Source organism: Gavia stellata, chromosome 8 (assembly GCF_030936135.1).
Source record: "Gavia stellata isolate bGavSte3 chromosome 8, bGavSte3.hap2, whole genome shotgun sequence".
Classification (NCBI taxonomy): domain Eukaryota; kingdom Metazoa; phylum Chordata; class Aves; order Gaviiformes; family Gaviidae; genus Gavia; species Gavia stellata.
In genome coordinates this window covers 29955013-29975688 of record NC_082601.1, presented here as the reverse complement: position 1 = coordinate 29975688, position 20676 = coordinate 29955013, and the positions used below count along the sequence as shown (strand labels likewise).

Below are 20676 nucleotides of genomic sequence, written 5' to 3'. Positions count from 1 at the left end.
CAAATTGATAAACAGTTTTTGACAGTCCATAACCATTTGCTATGGAAACAGTCTTATTAGTCTACTCCCAACATCTAAATGGTCAACAACAACTAGGAAAAGAAATATTAAAGAAAAGCAGAGAAAAATCTTAGGTAATTCATACTTACACATTCCTTGCCTTAAATAAATTCCAATCAAGTGTTTTAAAATACTTTTGGTTTTCATATGAATGCATAAGAGAGGTCACTCGTTTATTGATTTATTCTAATACTTCTATTTGCTATTCCTTAACCACTCTCTTTCCCAAACCAAATAAATTAGATAACAATAAACTTACTGCACTGTGGGTCAGATCCATGGGTTCTATCAAGTACAAATAAGTACTATCTTCAAACATGCCACTAGACCATGGAGAAAAAGAAGTGATATTTAGGATTACAGGGCAATTAATTTGACTCCAGGATATGATTTTTGACCAAACTTAGCGCTGAAAAACTGATCAATATTAAAATAAATTTCATATATGTTCATTACTACAGCATGTGGCTAAAGCTAAGAATTTTTTTAAGAGATCAGGTGCATTTTAATGAACTAACACTGAATGTAATGGCAATGTAATGACAAAGAACCAAAAAGAGTACAGATTTGACCTTGGAAAGAGGAAGCCCTAAGACACAAATTAGAATGCAGAATATATAATCAAACAGCTGAGCTGCACTTAACAGTAATTAATCCTAGTAAGGACTAACTTCTTACATTTTTTTCCTTGTACAATCCAACAAAAAGAACAATTTTTCTATTGGCTGACAGAATTATACATAAATACTGAGCATGCAAACTGCTAAAGTACAATTCTTGTTTATCCTTTACGATAATAAGCCTGGTGAAATATTTATTTGCACTTACCATATTCAAAGGTTTCACTAGAGAGCATCAAAAGACTTTAATCCCAATGATACAAAAAAAAAAATGCTAGCAGTTTGGCATAGCTGGTACTGGCATTTCAAAACATCAAAAATCTTTAGGCCTGTAGAGTTTCAGTCCTTCACGTATTAAAAGATAATATTCAAGAGCAATGATTAGTTAATAGCCTTGTTTGAAAAATGCAAACATGCACTTACTGAAGTCCATTACAAGTTGAAAGAGCAACTTTGGAATCCTTGATACCTCTGATATTTCCATGGTAGTAACAATGCTCTCCACCCTAATAATGTTTAAAAACAAACATACAAACAATCACACACACACAAAATGACCCTGATTTAATGTCTGTTGCTTAAAACCAAGGCAAAAAAAGATCTAACACCTTGCATTAGGTAAAATTTCAGAGAAAGCAATGCTAAAGTAAATACCAATGACTAGCCCTAATTGCTTATAAGAGAAAAACTGTGCCAAGTAAAGACTAATTTATATAACTCTTCAAGCCATAACATGGGTTATTTTTTTGTTGAAGTCACAGCATTCTTAATCTTTTTTTAAGTGCATTTCTTTGCTGTAAATTGATTCTGTAAAAATGTTACATAATTCTGGTTACATGAGCATTGAATTGTTTCCTGATGCCTTCCAGGTCTGTTAAAATTACAAGTGATACAGTGTTCATCAATCACCTGGCATGTATTTGGCTTAGATCTGGATTCTACCAATTTTGTCTCACTAAAAATTTATCAATTAAAACGTTACATCATTAGACTGTAGGTAACAACATCACTAATGATGAATGAGCCAGTAAGTTAATATGGTTTAGCCACGCTAAAGTGTACAATTGCATTTTTACTGTACATATCAAAAGGGTACTAAAAGTCAGCTCTTGATTTTAACTGCATAAAATTCCAAATAGGTGGAAAACCCAAATTATTCAAAAGAAGGTAGGATTTTTTTGTTTCTCTAAGCAAGCCAGCAATCATGTTTTAGACAAGGTCCTGCCTTTTATTTTAAAAATAATAACATTTAAATTACCTACAAGTGTGTTTAAATGTTAGAGACTTTAAAAAAAAAAAATATGCAAACAACATCCAAAACTGCGATCCAAAACCTCAGCTCTCAAAGGCCCTAATGATATGAAGGGAGACCCTGTTGAATGCTGCAATGCGCAACTTGAACAGTCAACTGATGCAGGGATTAGGCCGCATAGAATTAGCGCAAAATGTGCTACCAAATGGATATGCAATGAAGCTCTGTGTATAGTCTTCCACTTCTCCACAAGAACGTAAGGGAAGTTGCAATACGTGTATATATGGGGGGGAACAGGACAAAGCAGGAGACCAAAATACCACAGAGAAGAATTGGTACATACTTAAAATCTTAAAGTTCTGATCCAGGAAAGCCTTGCTCAGATGCCAACTAAACTCTAGTGAATGCTACATGCTTTCCTCTGAATTAGAAGTGCAGGTTCCCTAGAGCTGCCTGGTTGTCATCATAGTATGAGGTAAGTTGAGCTCTCCTCTCCTGAAGCAACTAGCTCCTGTCTAAGCTCTCCTTAAAGTGGGCAGAGAACTTCAGGCATGCTCAGAACCCACCTAAAAGAGTGACAAGACGGATCCTCACAAAATAGAGTTGCAGTGGCTTTCTTTTCAAAATATTGACCATTACATGCCAATGCCCCTCTCTGGCTAATAACTATAGCACTCATCCCAGGTTTCACAACTGCTGGACAATTTCCCAGGTCACCTTGAGGAGAGTCAACTCACATCTCCCCACCTTCTAGAAGTGTGCTTTACCTCCAAAGCTACTGACTACTTTGTGTCAGAGCACCCTACATGAATCAAGCTAAAGCAGTCTCATTTTTTAGAAAACACAAATATTTAGGAAGCCAGAAAGAGGGAACATGATTCTGTATCCCAGAGGCTAGGAAGCTTCCAGGAGGAGGTCTTAACAGCAGACTACAATAAATAAATGATTCAGATGAGAAATTCAGGAATAATTGTTTTGTCAAAGCATCATCTACTCACACACAAGAATTACTAGTGTTAGAATAATTTCATGAAGATCTTTTTAAATTTCCAATTTTTTTACTTTCTGTAGTTTCACAATTTGGCATTTTTCCCTATATGTTCTAGTTTTCTTTTATGTACTAAATTTGTGTGATTTAATTTCTCCATGTAATGGACGTAGAGTTCTACTGCACTGTCAAGAGTTTTGTATTATTTGATTGTAAATAGCAAAATATGTATAAAAACCTAAAATCTTTACCATATTTTTAGGATTACATACTATTGGCAGCAACATGGCAAATAATTAAATCCTTTATCTCTATTCTGATACAGAAATTAATTCTATTCTTATTGCTGGACAGCAGAATTACTAATCCCTAAAATTCTATAAATTGATGAGGAATAAATTGCTTAAACCGTTACAGGCTTACAGAACTACTTATCGTGACTAAGGGCAAATTAAACTGGCTTCATAGGAATGGTTCAACTGAGTAAACAAGAAGAGTCTATTTATTTTCTATCAACAGAAACAACGCATCAAGAGCAACATTAACAGACTGTTCAAGCTTTGAATGTTTAGAAAGAAACCAAGAAACAATACTTCGACTTTCTAAAGCATTACTTTGACTTTTCTAAAGAAAAAGGACTAGTGAATTTAGAAGCTGTTAAATACCAAAAATTCTGCTGCTACATGTCAATGAAACTAAAATGAGGAAAACTGAATGATACCAATTTACTCATTTATGTAGTTGGTCTTTAATGTCTATCAACAATAACCCCAGCTAAATTAAAGTATTCTCAAAAAGTTTTATTAAAAAGCCTTAAGTGTGGTCGCCTCTCTCACACATTGTTTGAAAAAATGTACCAATCATCATAAAAATATTCTTAATTCTGGTGTCATATGTCATCTGAATTCCAACAAGCACATTGGACTCATTCCTTCTGCAATTATTGTAACTCAAGGAAGTACCAAAAATGTACATGCTCTTTGTTTAAGTATGCACAGCATTATTTCCATTTTGCATCTTATTTAATGTTATTCAGATTCTGAATGAAATTCCTAACAGATTATTGTGCATAATTAAATCAAAGTACTACACAGAAAGCAATCACTACATATTTACCTTCCCTTGTGATTATCTTTCTCACACAAGTAGCTTTTCAAGAACTTTTCTTAAAGACAGTCATCCGAGTAAAGAAATTGCTGTTTGTTCTTCGGTGTTTTCACTCTTGTAATAAACTACCCCTTTCTAGAAAAATACAATACTTTTCATCAAGATCTCACTTGTTTACATCCACATCAGGAAACAAAACAATCTTTTACTTACTCAGGTCTAAAAAGGATTATAAGATACTGCAAAAGATCAGGATATAGCCCTCATTTGATCTCCTACAGAAATTGCACGTGTATTTTCTGAACTTATAATGAAGCCTTTTACAGATTTAATGTGACCTCAGGAGCTCTATTATTGTTTCTAAATAAATCAATTCAGAAAACATCCCCTGGGAAGTTTGGATCAAGTTACTGCAGCATGCAAAGGTAGTCCATTTGCTGAGTCTAAAGTTCTAATATAATTTTCCAGTCAGATTCATGATTCAGCAACCGCAGTGCTCAATGCTAGTGCTGCAGCTGACAATTGCATGAGCTTGTCTAAATACCAGAGGGAATTGTTTTCTTGCATCATTTAGCATTTTTGCCTATTCTGCAGAGTACTGAGTCTTAATGAAACAACTTCCTTAGTATGTCACATGAAACTGTTTTTCCTCTTCAGTGGAAGAAAACAAAACAGTATATTTATAATAATTATATTGCAATGTAATTGTTTAATTTTGCCCTAATCTGCAACATATTGTTTTATTTGAGATTCTCTGTAACAAGGGCAAAATAATAAACTAGACATCTAATACTTGGACAAACAACAGTCCTGACTTGCTGAAGGCATAACTGCAACTTGAATGCTTGCTCTCCTCCACTCTATTTACAGATATATTTCACACGTAATAAGCTCACAACAAATATTCCAGCATTCATACCAAATATGAAAAAAAAGTCATTCCCTGAAAATGTAGTTTATAACCTTCCTAGGAACCTACCAGTCCTCATTTTGTTACCACAACAAACAAAAAGACTTATCTGGTTCCCTTAGTCAGGGCTGAACGATCTTGTGTAACTTTAATCTCTTTGTCTTTGGATCAATAGCCTATGGCACTGAATTCAATCTGGGAGCTAGTTTGACAAATTTAATTAATTGGATTTCAAGCAACATGCTGGTTTTGTAATAACTGAAACCTCAACATCTGGAGTTAAGTCTTTCGTTTTCTGTTTCACAACTGTGTCATTCTTGCAAAGAAAACTCACTGCAAGTTTTTTTTAGTTTCTTTGAATGTCTTATATTACCATTATCCCTTCCCCTTGCAGTTTGTGCTAAGGACATGTAAATAATTAATGAAGACTATACTGATGGTGACTTCAACCCCTCCACCCCCTACATTTTACAAGATGTAATTGTACTGGCAGTATCTGGATCATCTTCACTACTACCACCTACCACTGCCTACCCCTCACCCTGACACACAGCTTTCTTTTTTTGCACAATTCTTCTTGTATTACTGAGCTATCCTTACAAGATGAGATCACAGTTACTTTGTATGTGTGGAAAAAGGCTTCTGGTGTTTTTAAGTCTTGCAAAATTTTTTTTTCTAACATTTTATTGGCATTGTTCCCTCAGAAAGACCATTCTGACACATTTTAAGAGCACAATACCTTAGAAAACTTTGGTTTTCCATCTTCATAGTGAATCTCCACATAATTGGAAGATAACAAGTCACTGTCAAAGAAAGGAAAAATCAAGATGAGAAAAATCCGAATATTCTTTCTACTGCTATGAGTGGATTTGGGTTTTTTTGTTAGAATTTTCAAACCTTGTAAATTAGTTTAAAATAAAATCAAGCAGCTTGTGTCCAGTAAATGGTTTGCTGGTGCACTGGAAGCCAGAGTGCGTTACAGAAGGGAGAATTTCATTCTGCAATCTAATCCCCTGTATTTTAGCTTTACAATTAGATTATCAGCCTTTTAAGTATGCAAAAAAAATATCCCATAGCTTTAGAACTTTGTTTGCTGCCAGTAACTGGTACTGCAAAAATGTATGTTTAGTTCATTAGTTTTCAAATAAGCTTTCTATTTTATCTGAAAGTTAAACAGAGTATACGTAAGGCTGAACAAGTACATACACGATTGTTCTGAAGACAATACACAAGAGTGTATACTTTACCTGTACCTCCCTTTCACAACTGCAAATACTCATTTTTTTCCAAAAACAGCAATGTTCTTTAAAAAAAAAAAACACCACCACAAGAAACCCCCCCATACTACCCCTTTTCTTCCTTCCACTTTTTCTTCTCGGATCCTTTTTTCACTCTTATTTTTTTTCCTAACTCTGGCAAAACAAATTTCTGAAGCATAAAAATTTCCCATACTGTATAATTTACAGTTCTGTTATATTTTTTTTAAAAAAAGAAGATTACCTAGCCTTTACATATCCTGGAATAACTTCAATGCCCCGTTCACCTCTCACCCCGTTATAATCAGGGTTGCAGCAGAGCAGCCCAGGGAGAGCAAAGCAGTTAAATATGTTAACTGGCCCCATCATATAAGCAAGATAAGCATTTTACTTAATGTGATGCAGAATTCTCAGCATTTTTCAAGCCTCTAAGAGCCTGTACCCTTCCAAATTAAAAAAAAAAAAAGAAGGTATATATATCAAAACAAAAATACTGTTGCTATGACTAAAAACCACCATCATTATGGAAGCCTGGCCTGAGAAAATAGCTCTGACCGGAATTCACAACTAACAACACCTTATGGTAATGGGTATCTCAAACTCAGATTAGGCTATTAGCAATTCTGATAACACACTAACTCTGGGACTACTGTCTCATAAAATCAATTCTTCATGCCGCATTTATCAGGGACTACACTTATCAGAGAAGATCCTGCAGAAGTCAGTTACCAGTGGTTCTCTTAAAAGTCCTTTTTCTTGGAACTGAGAGACCTCATTATGGGCACTCTGTGCCTGCAAAACCAACACTAATAGCCATGAATAATTACTGAAGTCTCATCATTTGTCTTAAACTTCATTTTGACAGCAATATTTAATAGATATATTTTTGAAGAGCAGATTTAAAAATAAAATCAGTTGCGTAAAATCATTTTAGCTTTCTGTATTTGTATCATAGTAAGGTATAAATTTTCTGCAAGAGAATACAAATGTTTTATAAATAGCGTAAGCATTTGACTACAATGCAAACATTCACTTCTTCAATGTGGCAAGGTTTGAAGCTTCTAAAGAGGATCACATATACAAAGCAATTGAAGTGTTGATAATGTCCTTTTCTTCTTTGCATTTTTCATACTTATTATGAAGCATAAGGACTGACATCCTCAGTACGTAATGGGGTGGCATAGACGAGGCTAGAGGTAACTGACATGAGTAGGAAAATGGAAAATTCTGATTAGATATAAGGTCACAAAAATCTCTGAGGATGGTTAAACACTGGAAATATGCTCAACTTGAAAGGGCCTTGACCAGATTCAGGTTTTTACAGACACTTCTGCTCGAATTCATGGAGACCGTTTGGTTTCCTCAAACCAAGTCCAGGATCAGCATTTATCTACCTGTTTCCAAAACAGGCTCACACTCTCACACCCCCTTTTTTGCCCTTTTCTAGTAACCTTACACGACTGATCTCAGAACTGCTTTCAGTGCTATCTAGTGCTTTTGGCATCTCGTAAGACTTGCAGTAGGTGACTTCCCACTGTGTCTACTGACTCACAACTAACTGTAGTTTAAGTACAGCATTTGTTTCTCAGATTTATCCCATTTCATGTGACATAACAGCTGCCCAAAATTTCTTTAGTCCACCCTTTGCAGAATCTTTCCAGAACTCAGTACTCTTTTCTTGGGTTTTGATTGAACTTCTGTTGTAACCCAGTTGTTTCCTTCATCTGCTAACCTTTTCCGTTCTTTAGCTTCTCATTACTTCCAACTGCAAAAGGATTCCTGATTCAGGTAGTAAATACAGTGTCCCACATGATAGGATATCTAACATGACATGCTTATGATGGAATACTCCTATATATATGTTCCAAGTATAAAGCAAGGATGCAGCAGACAGCAGCTTTTCCAATAGACTCTACACTTCTCTCATTGCTGACTTTCCAATGCTACTGTCCTGTGGGATCTGCTAGATACAAGGCTCATCAATGAAATTCTCCATACTGAACAAATTCCCTCCAAAGAAAATTGAGAACTGGTATTCACGATATACTTCCCAAATGCCACACTGTAAACAAAACGCACCTTTAATTTGTGAACCATCCTTTTGCCAAATGTAGCACAGTATCTACCATCTAGAAGTTGGAGTAGAAAATCTATTATAAGGCTATTGTCTTTCACAAACCTGTTCTCATGCTACACTGTATAGGGTATTGAACATTAGTTTCTGATCATTATTGTGTTCTTAAGCTTGTTACACATCACCACCAACGTACTGCAAGGACATTTTTCTCTTAACATTTCCCACAGGGCAGCAAGAATTTTGAACTTTCCATTGAAAAAAACCAGTCAGCTTCTCCTTAAACTGTATGCTTCTGCCTTGGCAGGTACCTTGTATCGCTTATTCTCATTCCAAGTACCTGTCTACACTAGCAAACATCCTAAAGAACACCTTACTTCCAATCATCCAGAAATCCCTTGATGTACACTGCTAATCTGAGACAACCATGATCTTATTCAGGGGAAGAGGGAGGGACGGGAGTGGGACAGTATGTTCGCAGGCGTTTTCCAACATGGCTCTTCTAGTACACACAACCGGTTGCTGCTATAATAAAGCTAATCTCAGTCCTGTTCTCTATATTCACAGCAAAACCAGTACAAACACATCCGTAACTGTGCTTATAAATGGTTAGTATTGAAATGTGATATTGCAGAGAGTAGTCTAGGACTGAAAAAAAATCAGCAAAAACATTCCACTACTGCTGCAAAGAAAAACACAGAATGTAGGTAAGGGAGTTGGTTCTATATCTTGCTAAAGCTCCACGAATAACAACAGCTGTAAAAATAAGCATAAAATTGCTACTGCAGATTTTTCGCACCTAAATTTTACCTGTTATTAATGCTGACAAATCTGACAAAAGACAGGAGAAATTATTTAAGAAAAAAAAAAAAGAACACTTAACCAAAATAACTTTCAAACATTTTTTCCAACATGAAAGACAGATACACAGAAGAGCACTGTAATTTCACCAGTAGGTGTGATGGGATCCTTTATGCAAGTGGCATCAAAAAGAAAGGCCTGGAATACACTGATTAAAAGCTCATGTAGAAGTACAAGTGCCTGAGGAATGAGATACAGAACTCACGCATCAAGTAAGGATCTCCGCATCACAAAATACCTCTTCTTCCTTCATTATAATTTACAGAATGCCTAAATTTACCTCTGAAAGGCACCCCTGAACTTTAGAAAATACATTTGTGCCTCATCTACACTGGACTGTGTTTTGTCATCTTTCAGTTGATCCATTTACATTTTGAATGAGCAGAAATGCATTCAGTACAGAAAATTTGTTTTTCAGTATCATGAGCACCAAAAACAGTGTAAGCTTTAATTGAAATAATTGTGTAAGTCATGATCACAGCAGACAAAAGCATTTTTAGGCTAGCGACACATTTGTATGATGCCTTATGATTAACACATCAAATTGCAACATGCTGAATGAACTAATGAAAAAAAAAATTTAGTCTGCTGTGTCCTTTTCTATAGTTCCTCCCACCCTGCCTTGTTTGTCTTAGGTAATTGTTTTTATTAAGCTGTCCTGCATCACCAGCTCTTCTATCCAAGTTCCACTGAGCGATGCAAAATAAGCAGCAAAGGGATATGCCATTCCCAGTAGTTGCTGCCTTTGAATACAGGCCAGCTGTTAAAGCAAGCAGCAGATGCTTTCCAAAGAACTCGCATCCACTTCCCCAGCACATATTTCACTGCTGCTGTTTTCATTAGCAGGAGAGCCGCAGTGTGAAAAGTGGATTACCTCAGTTGGCATCTAACTATCCTGATAAAAAGAATTGATTTGGGTACGTAGGGGCTATGAAATGACTAAGAGATCTCATACGCAAGTAACCAAGTTAGCTTCCAGGAACCTAGTACAGAGTCTGCGGAAAATCGGACTACAACTACGTTATCTTTCCTGCATACTTCTTAAATTATCTTCATACTAACCTACTAGCAAGCAATAACCTATTAATTTTTTTAAAGTATTCTGAAATTATTCAAGCTCAGTACCAGTGTCTGAGCAACCTAGTTTAGTTGAATTACTTAACAGAATACCAATCAGATGTTTTTGTCCATTTGACAGATATGGTTTAGTAGCATATAAAGATGTGAAAAACAAATTGAGTCCTTGCTACAGCATTTTGTTAGATCATCAAGACACAGTCATCTAATGAAATGGCCATCTATAGCCTTGTTTCTATTACCAGTTTCAATTCTATCCACAAACTTTGTTGAATCAACTGTTTTTACGGGAATTCATTATTAAGTTTCTAGCAGTAGTCTTTACTTGGCTGTTGTCTTTGAAGCTGCTCTGACAATAGTGTCTCCAAGAAATAAAATATATTGCAAATATTCATTGTTATTTTTCAAATCACAGCAAGGTTTCACTACTTTTTCTTATATTATCTTGAAGGAGCTTAAAAATCAAAACGTGACACTATGGGTCAAGCATCTGTGTTTACCAGCAATTAAAAGAAACAACTGATGATGCAGGTGTATAGATTAACTTTTTCATAACTATGGAATCAAAGAAAGCCCCCACTCACTTCTGCTATTAATACCATAATGATTTTATAACAGTAAACAGTACACTTATTTTAAAAAAAATCACTTCTTGCACAGACTTGCTCTGTCATTTGTTTTTGTTTGGCTTGTCTTTCAGGTAGAGAAAAGGATGACCCGACAACAAATTTATTAAACTGAAATTACCCAGGTGATACTTCAGGTATTAAGAGGTCCTCAGATGGGGAAAGATCTCCAAAAAAGACTGACAGGAAAGCATGTTCTGAAGTTGTATAGAATGGTGCAGAAAATGCTCCAGATTCTTTTCTGGATCAGCCTGCCTCCCTCAGTGCAAGAAGCCCTGAGTCAGTTCAAGGTCATTCAGAGAATGGAGCATGCTATATTTTAATGGCCAATTCAGCAAGCATTTTGAAAGTAGGAGCTTGAAGAGTTCTTCAGAATATTAAAAACAGTATGTTGCTCAGTTTCTGCTATATTTTCCTTTACCATAGCAATGAAGATGATACCACTTTAAAAAGTGCTGTGTAAAAAGATATTAAGAAGTGAACAGCTAGACAATATTACAGAAGATATGAGTACTGTGTCGTGGAAAATACCTCAATGTAATTTGCTGTGACAGAACTTTCCTAGAAGAGCAATTGACAAAATAAAGATTTCATTTAAACACTGTTCAAGTTCATTCAATATTGCATTTTAATTGATCCTTTTCTTCCATCACCAGCTTGGAAAACAGGTAGTTCTGAATTATCAATAACAATTTTATTAACCTGTAGTGTAAGGTTGAGGGCTGCCATCTGTCTTTGCCAGAACGGTCTCATTCAATGGTAACCATATTTGCCAAAGCTTCCTTCATTTAAAGCAAGCTTTTTTATATACAAAAGAAACTTGGGTTTCTTCTCCTCTTAAATAATTCACTGAATGCTTCATGTGTTCTGATACTTTATGTCTAATGATAACAGTCCAACTTAAACCAACTCTTACTATGAAGGAAAAATCCAACCAGATGTGGATGTGTTTTTTTTATTTTATTTCTAATTCTAAAACTAGTTTAATAAGTTTATTTATACTTATAGAGAGCTGACTTGACCACCTTCAGATTAGATTAATGACTACAGCAGAATCAGAGATACATTTTGGTACTCCAGGAAATGAAAAGTTTATTTTGGTTCCTTTAATCCATGCTTCCTTGTTGAACTATATTGCACAACTTTAGCTCTGTCATTGAATCAAGTTAAACTCAGTGATAATAGGCTCTTAGGAGCTAGTTTGATGAACTTAATTAATCATACGTCAAGCATACACAGGCTTTATACTAGCTCCAAATGCAAAGATTTCAGCCTGACTATGACAGAATCTGAGATCCCAGTAATTCACTTCAGCATAAAGATCTCACTATAGACAAGACTGGACCACCTCAGAAACAGACTGAAAAATCTACTAGACTAGAAAGGTAACGTGGCAGTGGTGAAGAACTGTTACAGTGGTTACATGTGAGCGAAGAATAAGAACATAACCTAAGAAAGGATGCATCAAGTCAGACAACTGCTTACTATGTTGTGTGACAGCAAATACACTCATGTAGCAATTTTTCAGCAAGTTTTCTCAGCACCCAGTGATCTGTGACACCAGGATTTCATAAACCAGAGTCAGTATAATTGTTTTCAATGGCCCTCCGTAGATGTCTTTTCTGCAAGTTCTTCCAACCCTTTAACTCCTGTAAATAGTTTAATATGCACAATATCCGGTGACAAGACGATTTGCATTTTCTTTTTTTTTTTTTTTTTGTGAGAAGCACTTCCTTTCAAACCTCCTCCTGTATTTCATACCTGTAGCTGTTATACAAAATAAGGCAATAAACATCCTCATCCTGCCACACGGAATTTTATAGCATTGTCATATTGCCCCAGATGTGTATTTACCTTGCCCTGAGCTCGTTGACCCTAACAATCCACCAAACCAATGGCTGTGGTCGCATCTCAGCTGACAGGCATTCAAAACCTTGTTCAGAAGGGTCTGAAATCCACACTTAATTAAATCCAGGATCAGGAGCACACAGAATAAAGTCTTTTCACTCCACAAGCAAGTGATCTGACAAGAGGGCTAACATTCCCAACACCAATGTCTGCATTTTAAAAGACAAACAGCATGCCCTCTCAGGTCTGTGTGTTTGGTTTGGTTTTTTTGTTTGTTTGTTTGGGTTTTTTTTTCCTCAAATTCTTTAAGATGCCTCCTCCCAAAGGCTCCCAGATCCCATGCAGGAACATACATCCCAAGAGCTCTTACATCAGCACCAAAAAAAAAAAAAAGTGGAATTTCAAACAAATTGGCCTACACTGAGTTTCTTATAGTCTTCTTGAAATAAGCTCTGCTGTCAATGATTGTATTGATAGCCATTCTATGGAGCACAACTCTACTCATGCATTGCACAGCAGGCATAGAGACATTACTTAATTACTATGGGGAATCCAAAACTTGAATGCTTTGTTGTAGTCAGGGACTACAACAGTAATTTCTATGGCTACAGTTATAAGTTCTTCTCTATAAAACATACAGAAACAGACACACATACACGCTTTTTATTTTATACATATTTGCTAAACAGAAGGGGATGAGATGAAGAAAAATGAGATCAAAAAAGAAAAAATATTAAAAGGACTGATCTGGAAAGTTCTAGGAGGAATGAAAGAAGTAGATGACAAGGAGCTGGAAATACTGCTGAGAAATATTTGAGACATTGAGCTAACAGTGCAAGCCCTTGGTCAGTGGCAGGATCAGTGCTGCCTCCTACTGTACCCTGGAAGAGTGAATGAGTAGAACACTAGACAGTGCACATTACTGAACATACAAATGCACACATAACATTATAAAATACACATTTTTATCATAACCTTAGTGACAGGATGGAAAAGAATACCTGAAGAGAATTGTACTAAACACTTAATATTACAGAAACAAAATACTAAGAGAAGACAGAATAACCGAAATACTGCTTATAATTAATGCTTCTGATTTATGGCTGAACACAGTAATTGAAAAGGAAGCTTCTTCACACCATCAGGGTTTTATATTTTTTTAAAATGACAAATGAAAGCTTTTTTAACACATTAAAATGTCTTGAAAAATATAGAGACAGATGCTAAAACCTCTCCAAGTCTTTTTGCATGTGAAATGCCCGCTGAAGCAAATGATAACTTTTAATAGGTTGCCTCCAGTTCTGGGAGTGGCAAATGAGGCAGTAAAGCTCTTATTTACAGCTGAGGCACTCAAGACAGCACTTACTCACAGGAGTACACATGCATTGTTGTAAAATCCTAACACTGATTTCTTTGCATCTCATCTGCAACAAATTTTAAAAAGCAGACTAGAGTTAAACTTGCTACAGTAATATTATCACATTTAATTTACAGAGCTTGTGTATCTTACACGATCCATTTACTACCCTAAATGTTTAAACTTTTATTAAATAGGAGTGTTATAAATATTTGAAGTTTCCTTCTGGAAAACTGTGACTAGTCTTCCCATTTCCATTAAAATAATTCGGAGAAAAAACAAGAATCAAAGAGATTCTCAAATACTCCAGTTACTGCCCTACTGTTTTTTAAATTATGCTAACAATGTAATGTCCTCTGGGACTATACTCAGGTTAAATTCAGCCCTACAGAAACATACACCACAAAGATTACACAACGATTATAAGCTTTAAACTGATGGATAAAATTGGCTGTAATATATTGGCTGTAATGCTGCACTTCACGTAAGAGACTGACTGCTCACAAGAATCATAATATTTTAAAGTCTCAGATATTTAAGTCATGTTACTGTCAAAGGTGGTGGTTTGGGGTTTGTTTTTTTTTTTCAGTTCATGCCAAAGATGCCAGATTTTTTTCATATGATCTCTTCATTGAAAAGCAAATCCATTTTCCTGGAAATGAATTTTCCTGGAAAGGTGGATTTCTACAGGGAAAAGAAGGAAAAGCTGAAAAATACATGCTGGTTTTGGCGATTTCTTTTCCCCTTCCCCCAAAATCCTAAATTTTGAGGGAAGTTCAGAGTAGGAAGGGAGAGAAGTTTTTGTCTTTGGTTTTTACTTTCCGTTTCTGTCCAGCTCAGGTACCTAATTCCCCATTCCTTGTATGTGCCTCAGCCACCACAGTCCCAGCGGGGGAAGGCTGTAGCATGGCTCCAGCCCCCCGTGCTGGAGGAGATGCCTTTATTTGGAGACTGGTGCTAGACCATTGGCTGAAAACTGCCAGACAATATAGCCAACTCCCCTCATCACTAAAAAACCAGCAAGTAGACGTTTTTCATTCACTGCTTTAGGTAGTATTGCTCTCTAATGTGTTTTAGTACTACACAGGAACATAAAGACTGCTAGCTTTAAACAGGACATAAGAGTTACCTGCAGAAACACTTGTCCTTCAACAGAAGAACAGCAACTTAAAAGCCTTTTACATGTTGGTGGAAAAGAGATCATTAAAAAGTAATTTGTTAGCACCTCACAGACATTTGTTTATGTCTATAATATATAAACAAAAAAATAAGAAATTTCTCAGCTATACTAGGATCATTGATTACTCAAATACATTGTTACAACAAATGAACTGACAGTATTGTTTAAGGACAAAAATATTAATTTACTGAAATTAATGAACACTTCCTAAATGCTTTTTATATAAATTGGGGTTTAAGACAGTGGTACCTGATAAATTCCCTATCCAACAAGTAACAGGTTTGGGCAGACAATCATAGCTGAATTATAAAAAGTCTAACTTTTCAAATGGGATTAATTATTACCCACTAGTACCCTATAATCTTTCATTTTTGTACTAAGAGCATTAACTAAAAATATTATTTAATCCATTACAGATTAGAAAAATTATTACTTTTTGCATCAAATTATTTCCACAATCCACATATCTGCAATTATTATGCATTGTCATAAATGACATCACGCTGACAGCCAATTTCAGGTCAAACATTTAAGTGTAACAAGGGGCAAGATGTCTGAAACTTCAGAGTAGCCCACCTTGTTAAAGAGTTCTTTTTTCCTGAGTCTTCTTGTCAGAAAAAGCTGCCAACAATGACCTTTAGGATAACAAATTATATTTCATCTGTTTTAACACCTGTAGGCTTCATGCAATTGAAAAGTTGATTACGCTTTCAAACTCCATGCAAATCTTACATTACTGCATTCAGGAGGTTTGACGGGCTTATATTTCCTTCAAGCTGTTTGTGCCGTTACACTATAGCAAGATAGAAAACATCAAGTAAAGATTTATATTAACGTGCTTCAGAAACTTTCAGATTGCCATCTGTTCTTCTTACAAAATCTTGACAATTATTAAGGCAAGTGAATATCCAATTTTCTTCACCTCCTTGTTATAGTACCTGCTGTGAAAAAAAGAGCAGCTGGAACATAAAAGGTAGGCAACCACACAGATTCCAACAAAGGGAAAGAAAACTTAAAACTAGAACCTGTTTATAGGCAGCAACCATCCTCTGATTTTAGCTTTATATACTTGAAGAACTTTCCTAAAAAAGGCAGGGATGAAACCAGAATACACACACAGAATAGGTGACATGAACTCACCTTAGAGTCACTGATACAAATATATATTCAAGGGTATTCCTGATTTTGAATATGTATTCCACACGCAACTGGATTATTTTAGCCAATAGCACATAACAGCTCAAGTCTGTGGCCCTGTTGTTCTTCTGCCTTTCCTTCTAACCAAACATTAGCAATACCAGTATGCCAACTAAAATTCATTGTAATCCAACATAGTAGCAAAAAAGCAGCATTTTGCTGAACACATAAATGTAACTGAGATACAAGAATGGTCTTTTTCAAATCATTGTCTATGGGTATTTACAATTTATAATGTTACAAGTTTTATGACTTACGGTTTTAGAGTCTTACGTCAGGTCAAAAAGTAGGACAGGTTTTTGAAGTCATTATTTTCTGGTGCAGAACCAGATAGAGTCAAACATTTATGAGTCAAAAACTACTTAGGAAGCTAGGAGAAGACCTAATGTATAAAGAGGTAAACCATAGGGATACCAGTAAGGCACCTGAACACCCTGCACCTTGCATAGAGCCAGTAAGAAAATTCTTGATACCCCAAGAGCAGAACTCCTTCACATAAGGTGCACAGCAAGTGATCTCCCTCTCTCTTTGAAGTGAAAGATACTGCATTTCTTGATTGCTGATAAAGCAACCACAGCTGGAAAAAATATGTACATTTACTTTCTTTATGGACCGTTTGTTGTTATAAATAAGCAAGGACAAACACCAGGGCTGGATAATGGGTAACATTGCAAAGATATGGGGAATGTAAGGCTATTGGGTTTGTGATTGTATTTGGTTAACAGCCGTTCAGCACAAAAGACTAGGACAGGAAAAGCAACCAACACCAAGACACACAAACCCTAATGAAGGAGGTGAGAGTTCTGGTCTTTGTTATTATCTCCGTTAGGTCACTGACTGACAGGCCATGGAAGGAGCCACTCAGCCATGGCCTTGAAGAGGTTCAACCAGAACTTTAGAACAGATAAGAAGTGGTAAACAATGTCATCATGGGTCTCCTGGGAAAGAACAAACTTATTACAGGATGTCTGCAGGGGCTTGTGGAAATGTGCAAACATTTTTATGGGATGTTCAGAGGAAGTGCCAAAGGTAGGGAAGGTGAATCAGGATAGAACAAGTGTGGGAAAATGGAGACGAAGTGGCATAAAAAGAAGTCATTAGTGTAAGCTGCAAGGTTACACTTGGTAGGTTTGTTTGGCCCAGCCTTGCACCTGGTCACTGCAGTCTGTCCTCTGTTTTTATTGAGTCCTACTTGTATTATTTTCTATGTGACTTTGCTCTCTATTCTGCATAGGCGTGATGTGCAAGCAAACTTTAGAGTCAGTCAACAACTATGAGGAGACCTGTATCTGGAAAGACCTAAGGTCTAAACCAGTGACCAAGTAAGAGACCACAGGCCTAGACATGAATGTTTGATGAACTTAAAGCCTGTGTTAACATTTGAGTCAATGAATGTGAGCATGCTTGTGAATCAGGAGAGGGCTAGTGCACATGTTTCACGAGCAAACTTCCAATTCCCATCAGCTGGAGAACAACTTCATCAGGCTGTTTGTATTCTTGTTCACCTGAGTGCTGCTTGCATTTATATGTGGTGCCAGTAAAGGCAATGTTTTTCCTCTGTGATGGTCTGTGTGACCAGCCATATCCTATGTATACTGCCATCTTGGGAATGTGTGCTCAGTCTTGCTACTGGCTGGACATGCAAACAGGAACAGTGGCAAGCGGACCAAGAGGAGAAATTCCATGTAGCTTAGAGGACTCTAGATACAGCTTCCCTTCACAAATGTGTCATGATTATCCCGCTAGAATTACTCTGCATGGGTCCAACTCTGACTCTCATAAAACACCATAGTCTTGCACTACACTACAGTTCTTCCAGAGGTTAGGGAACACCCAGTTATCTTCAAGCCTTCTTTCTCCTTCCATTCTGTGTGCCATTCCCTGCCTTTGTACTAACTTGTCTTTTGCCAGCCACTCAAGACTTTGTGTCACATTTTAAAAGATGGAATTGCAAGAGCAACCTAACTTTAAAATTATGCATGGATGAAGGAAAATGTCTCCAGTTCACCTTTACAGCAGAACATCTGATAACTAGCAACCAAGCAGTAAAATATGTGAATATAACAGTTTCACATATTTTAGAAAATCATAGCTTGCTGCTTTGAAAAGCTATTAGATTTAATAAGCTTGCATTTTCCTCCCTAACAAAACTTTCATTACATGACAGTTAAGACCAAAATAAGACCTCATATGGACCTCAAGACCAGAGGAACACATAGGGTTTTTTTAAACCAGTAAGCAATTATTTCTGTAAATTTGTTTCTCCTTTAAGTGTGCTGAAAGGCTCAAGGGCAACAGAAGGGGCAAATGCCCTTTTAAGGAATACTGTAGATAATTTTACCTGTCCAGTATTTAGTACTGATTTTATACTTCTACCTTATTCTTAAACTTTCTCAGTGTAAACTTTCAGTGGCAAAGAAAACTTCAATTTTTAGAAAAACACATAGTTCCATACCTTCAGCTGGGGATACAAATAGATGTGATACAAACAGCTAAATCACCATTGACCTGTATTACAATTGAGATCTTCTAGACCTGACGATTATGTAAAATTGTCTGTCTTATTGATAAATAGACTCTAGCTGCACCTTTCAGTACAGCCAAACCGTTAGGACTCGCACCTCATTAGGAACTTCATGATTATAGTGACAATAGCATGTTTTCCAGATCATTAAAGATAAGCCATTCATACAAGTATTTACAATATTCCTACACACCGACTTGAGCAGCTAAAATAACAGCTGCATGACAGTTCATCAATAAGTAAAAAAATGCACAAGAAAATCCACAACTTTCACGCACTACTGGTACTGGAATCTCTCTATTTATCATAATTTATTTTATTATTCATAATATAATTTTAAAGGTATGTATGTTATAGGCATCAGCAAGGGTAACAGTTACCTCACTTAAAAAAGGCTAAATATTATTTTGTATTAATCAACTTGGATAACAGCATATTTTTCCACAGATCTTGGGATTTCACATGCCCTGACCTTGTACCGTAAGTTAAAGATAATAAGACCAGGAAAGAAAGAAGCCTCGAAGTGTGCACTTACTTATTCAATGTGAGGTCAAGGATGAATTTGGAGCCAAAGGCCTCAATCTGGAAACTTGCCTGGGCCAGATGTACAGCCTGTAAACATGAACACACAGGAGTACTATACAGTTTAGCAGAATATTTAAAATTGTCAAAAGAATCACTGAGCTTTATATGCAATAAATATGTGACAAACACCTGTGAAAAACAAAGTTACGGAAAACATGCTTACTTTCATGACTCCCATAGGCATATGAAAAGCTTTGCCCTTTTACCAAATTCTGATTCAAAAGGATTTGCCTTTTTAGAGGATAAAGGAAGAGAGAAAAGCAAATGGTACATGGAAAACATGCTTTCAAATACACACTCATTCCTCACAAAAACAAGAAGAAAAAAAAAAAAGAAAAAAGAAGATTCATATAAATGTCTGTATTTTGCCATAACTAGATGGCTATGTAACAAAAGCTTAAGTAATGTAGTATACTGTTCTTTTAATTATGTTACTCCATTCATTCACTTTAAAAGGCCTGAAATAATTAAAGCATTTGTAATACACGCCTTCAAATAAGAAAATTATGGCAAGACTTGTATTACATGTTACGAAAGACTCCTTCAAAGTAATTCCCCCCCAATTAAAGGCTTTGTACTTGGCATTGTAGCCAAACCAGTGTACGGAAGACTGATGCTGCTCAACATACAACAACAACAAACAACGAACATTAGCTTGTCTTGCATAGGGAGTTAACTTTCAGGATATTCAATTTTTGTCAGATATAAAAACTGTATTCTTTATTCTTTTCTATACTGTTGTAACTGAAGCCAAACACATTTAAAACATGCTCACCTGTTTTCTAGGAAAATAAGGAGAAGATAAGAGATGATCCAAGAATTTCTTTTTGTGAAGACATTGTTCCAAGCAGGGTGGAACAGATTAGATCTGAATTTCATAGAACCTCTTCCCTGATAATGTTCTAACCAAATCACGCTTGCTTATACACTAACTTGATACACCATTAATAATTACATAAAGTTGGAATATTACGACTAAGCCTTTTAATCAAAAGATAAAAAAATACTATTTTTTATTAAACACCACAATGAATCTTCAGGTATGTCACAAAAACTATATAAAGTTCTAGCTAGTTTCTGGCATAACTTAAGTAATATGAAGGTTAGCTTTTATGGCCCACAAGGCCTACAATTTTGTTCTCCTTTGGAAATTT

At 35.9% G+C, this 20676-nt stretch overlaps 1 protein-coding gene across 1 annotated transcript in view; it reads right to left on the bottom strand.

Annotated features, from left to right (window-relative positions):
- The window catches only part of ADAM23 (ADAM metallopeptidase domain 23), a 78492-nt gene that overhangs the window by 47184 nt on the left and 10632 nt on the right, over positions 1-20676 (bottom strand). Inside the window, exons 3-6 of the mRNA XM_059820612.1 lie at positions 19473-19549; positions 5677-5740; positions 1104-1186; positions 320-383 (exon numbers count right to left, since the gene is read on the bottom strand). Coding sequence (XP_059676595.1) covers positions 320-383; positions 1104-1186; positions 5677-5740; positions 19473-19549 — 288 coding nt within the window. The remainder of the gene's footprint in view (positions 1-319; positions 384-1103; positions 1187-5676; positions 5741-19472; positions 19550-20676) is intronic.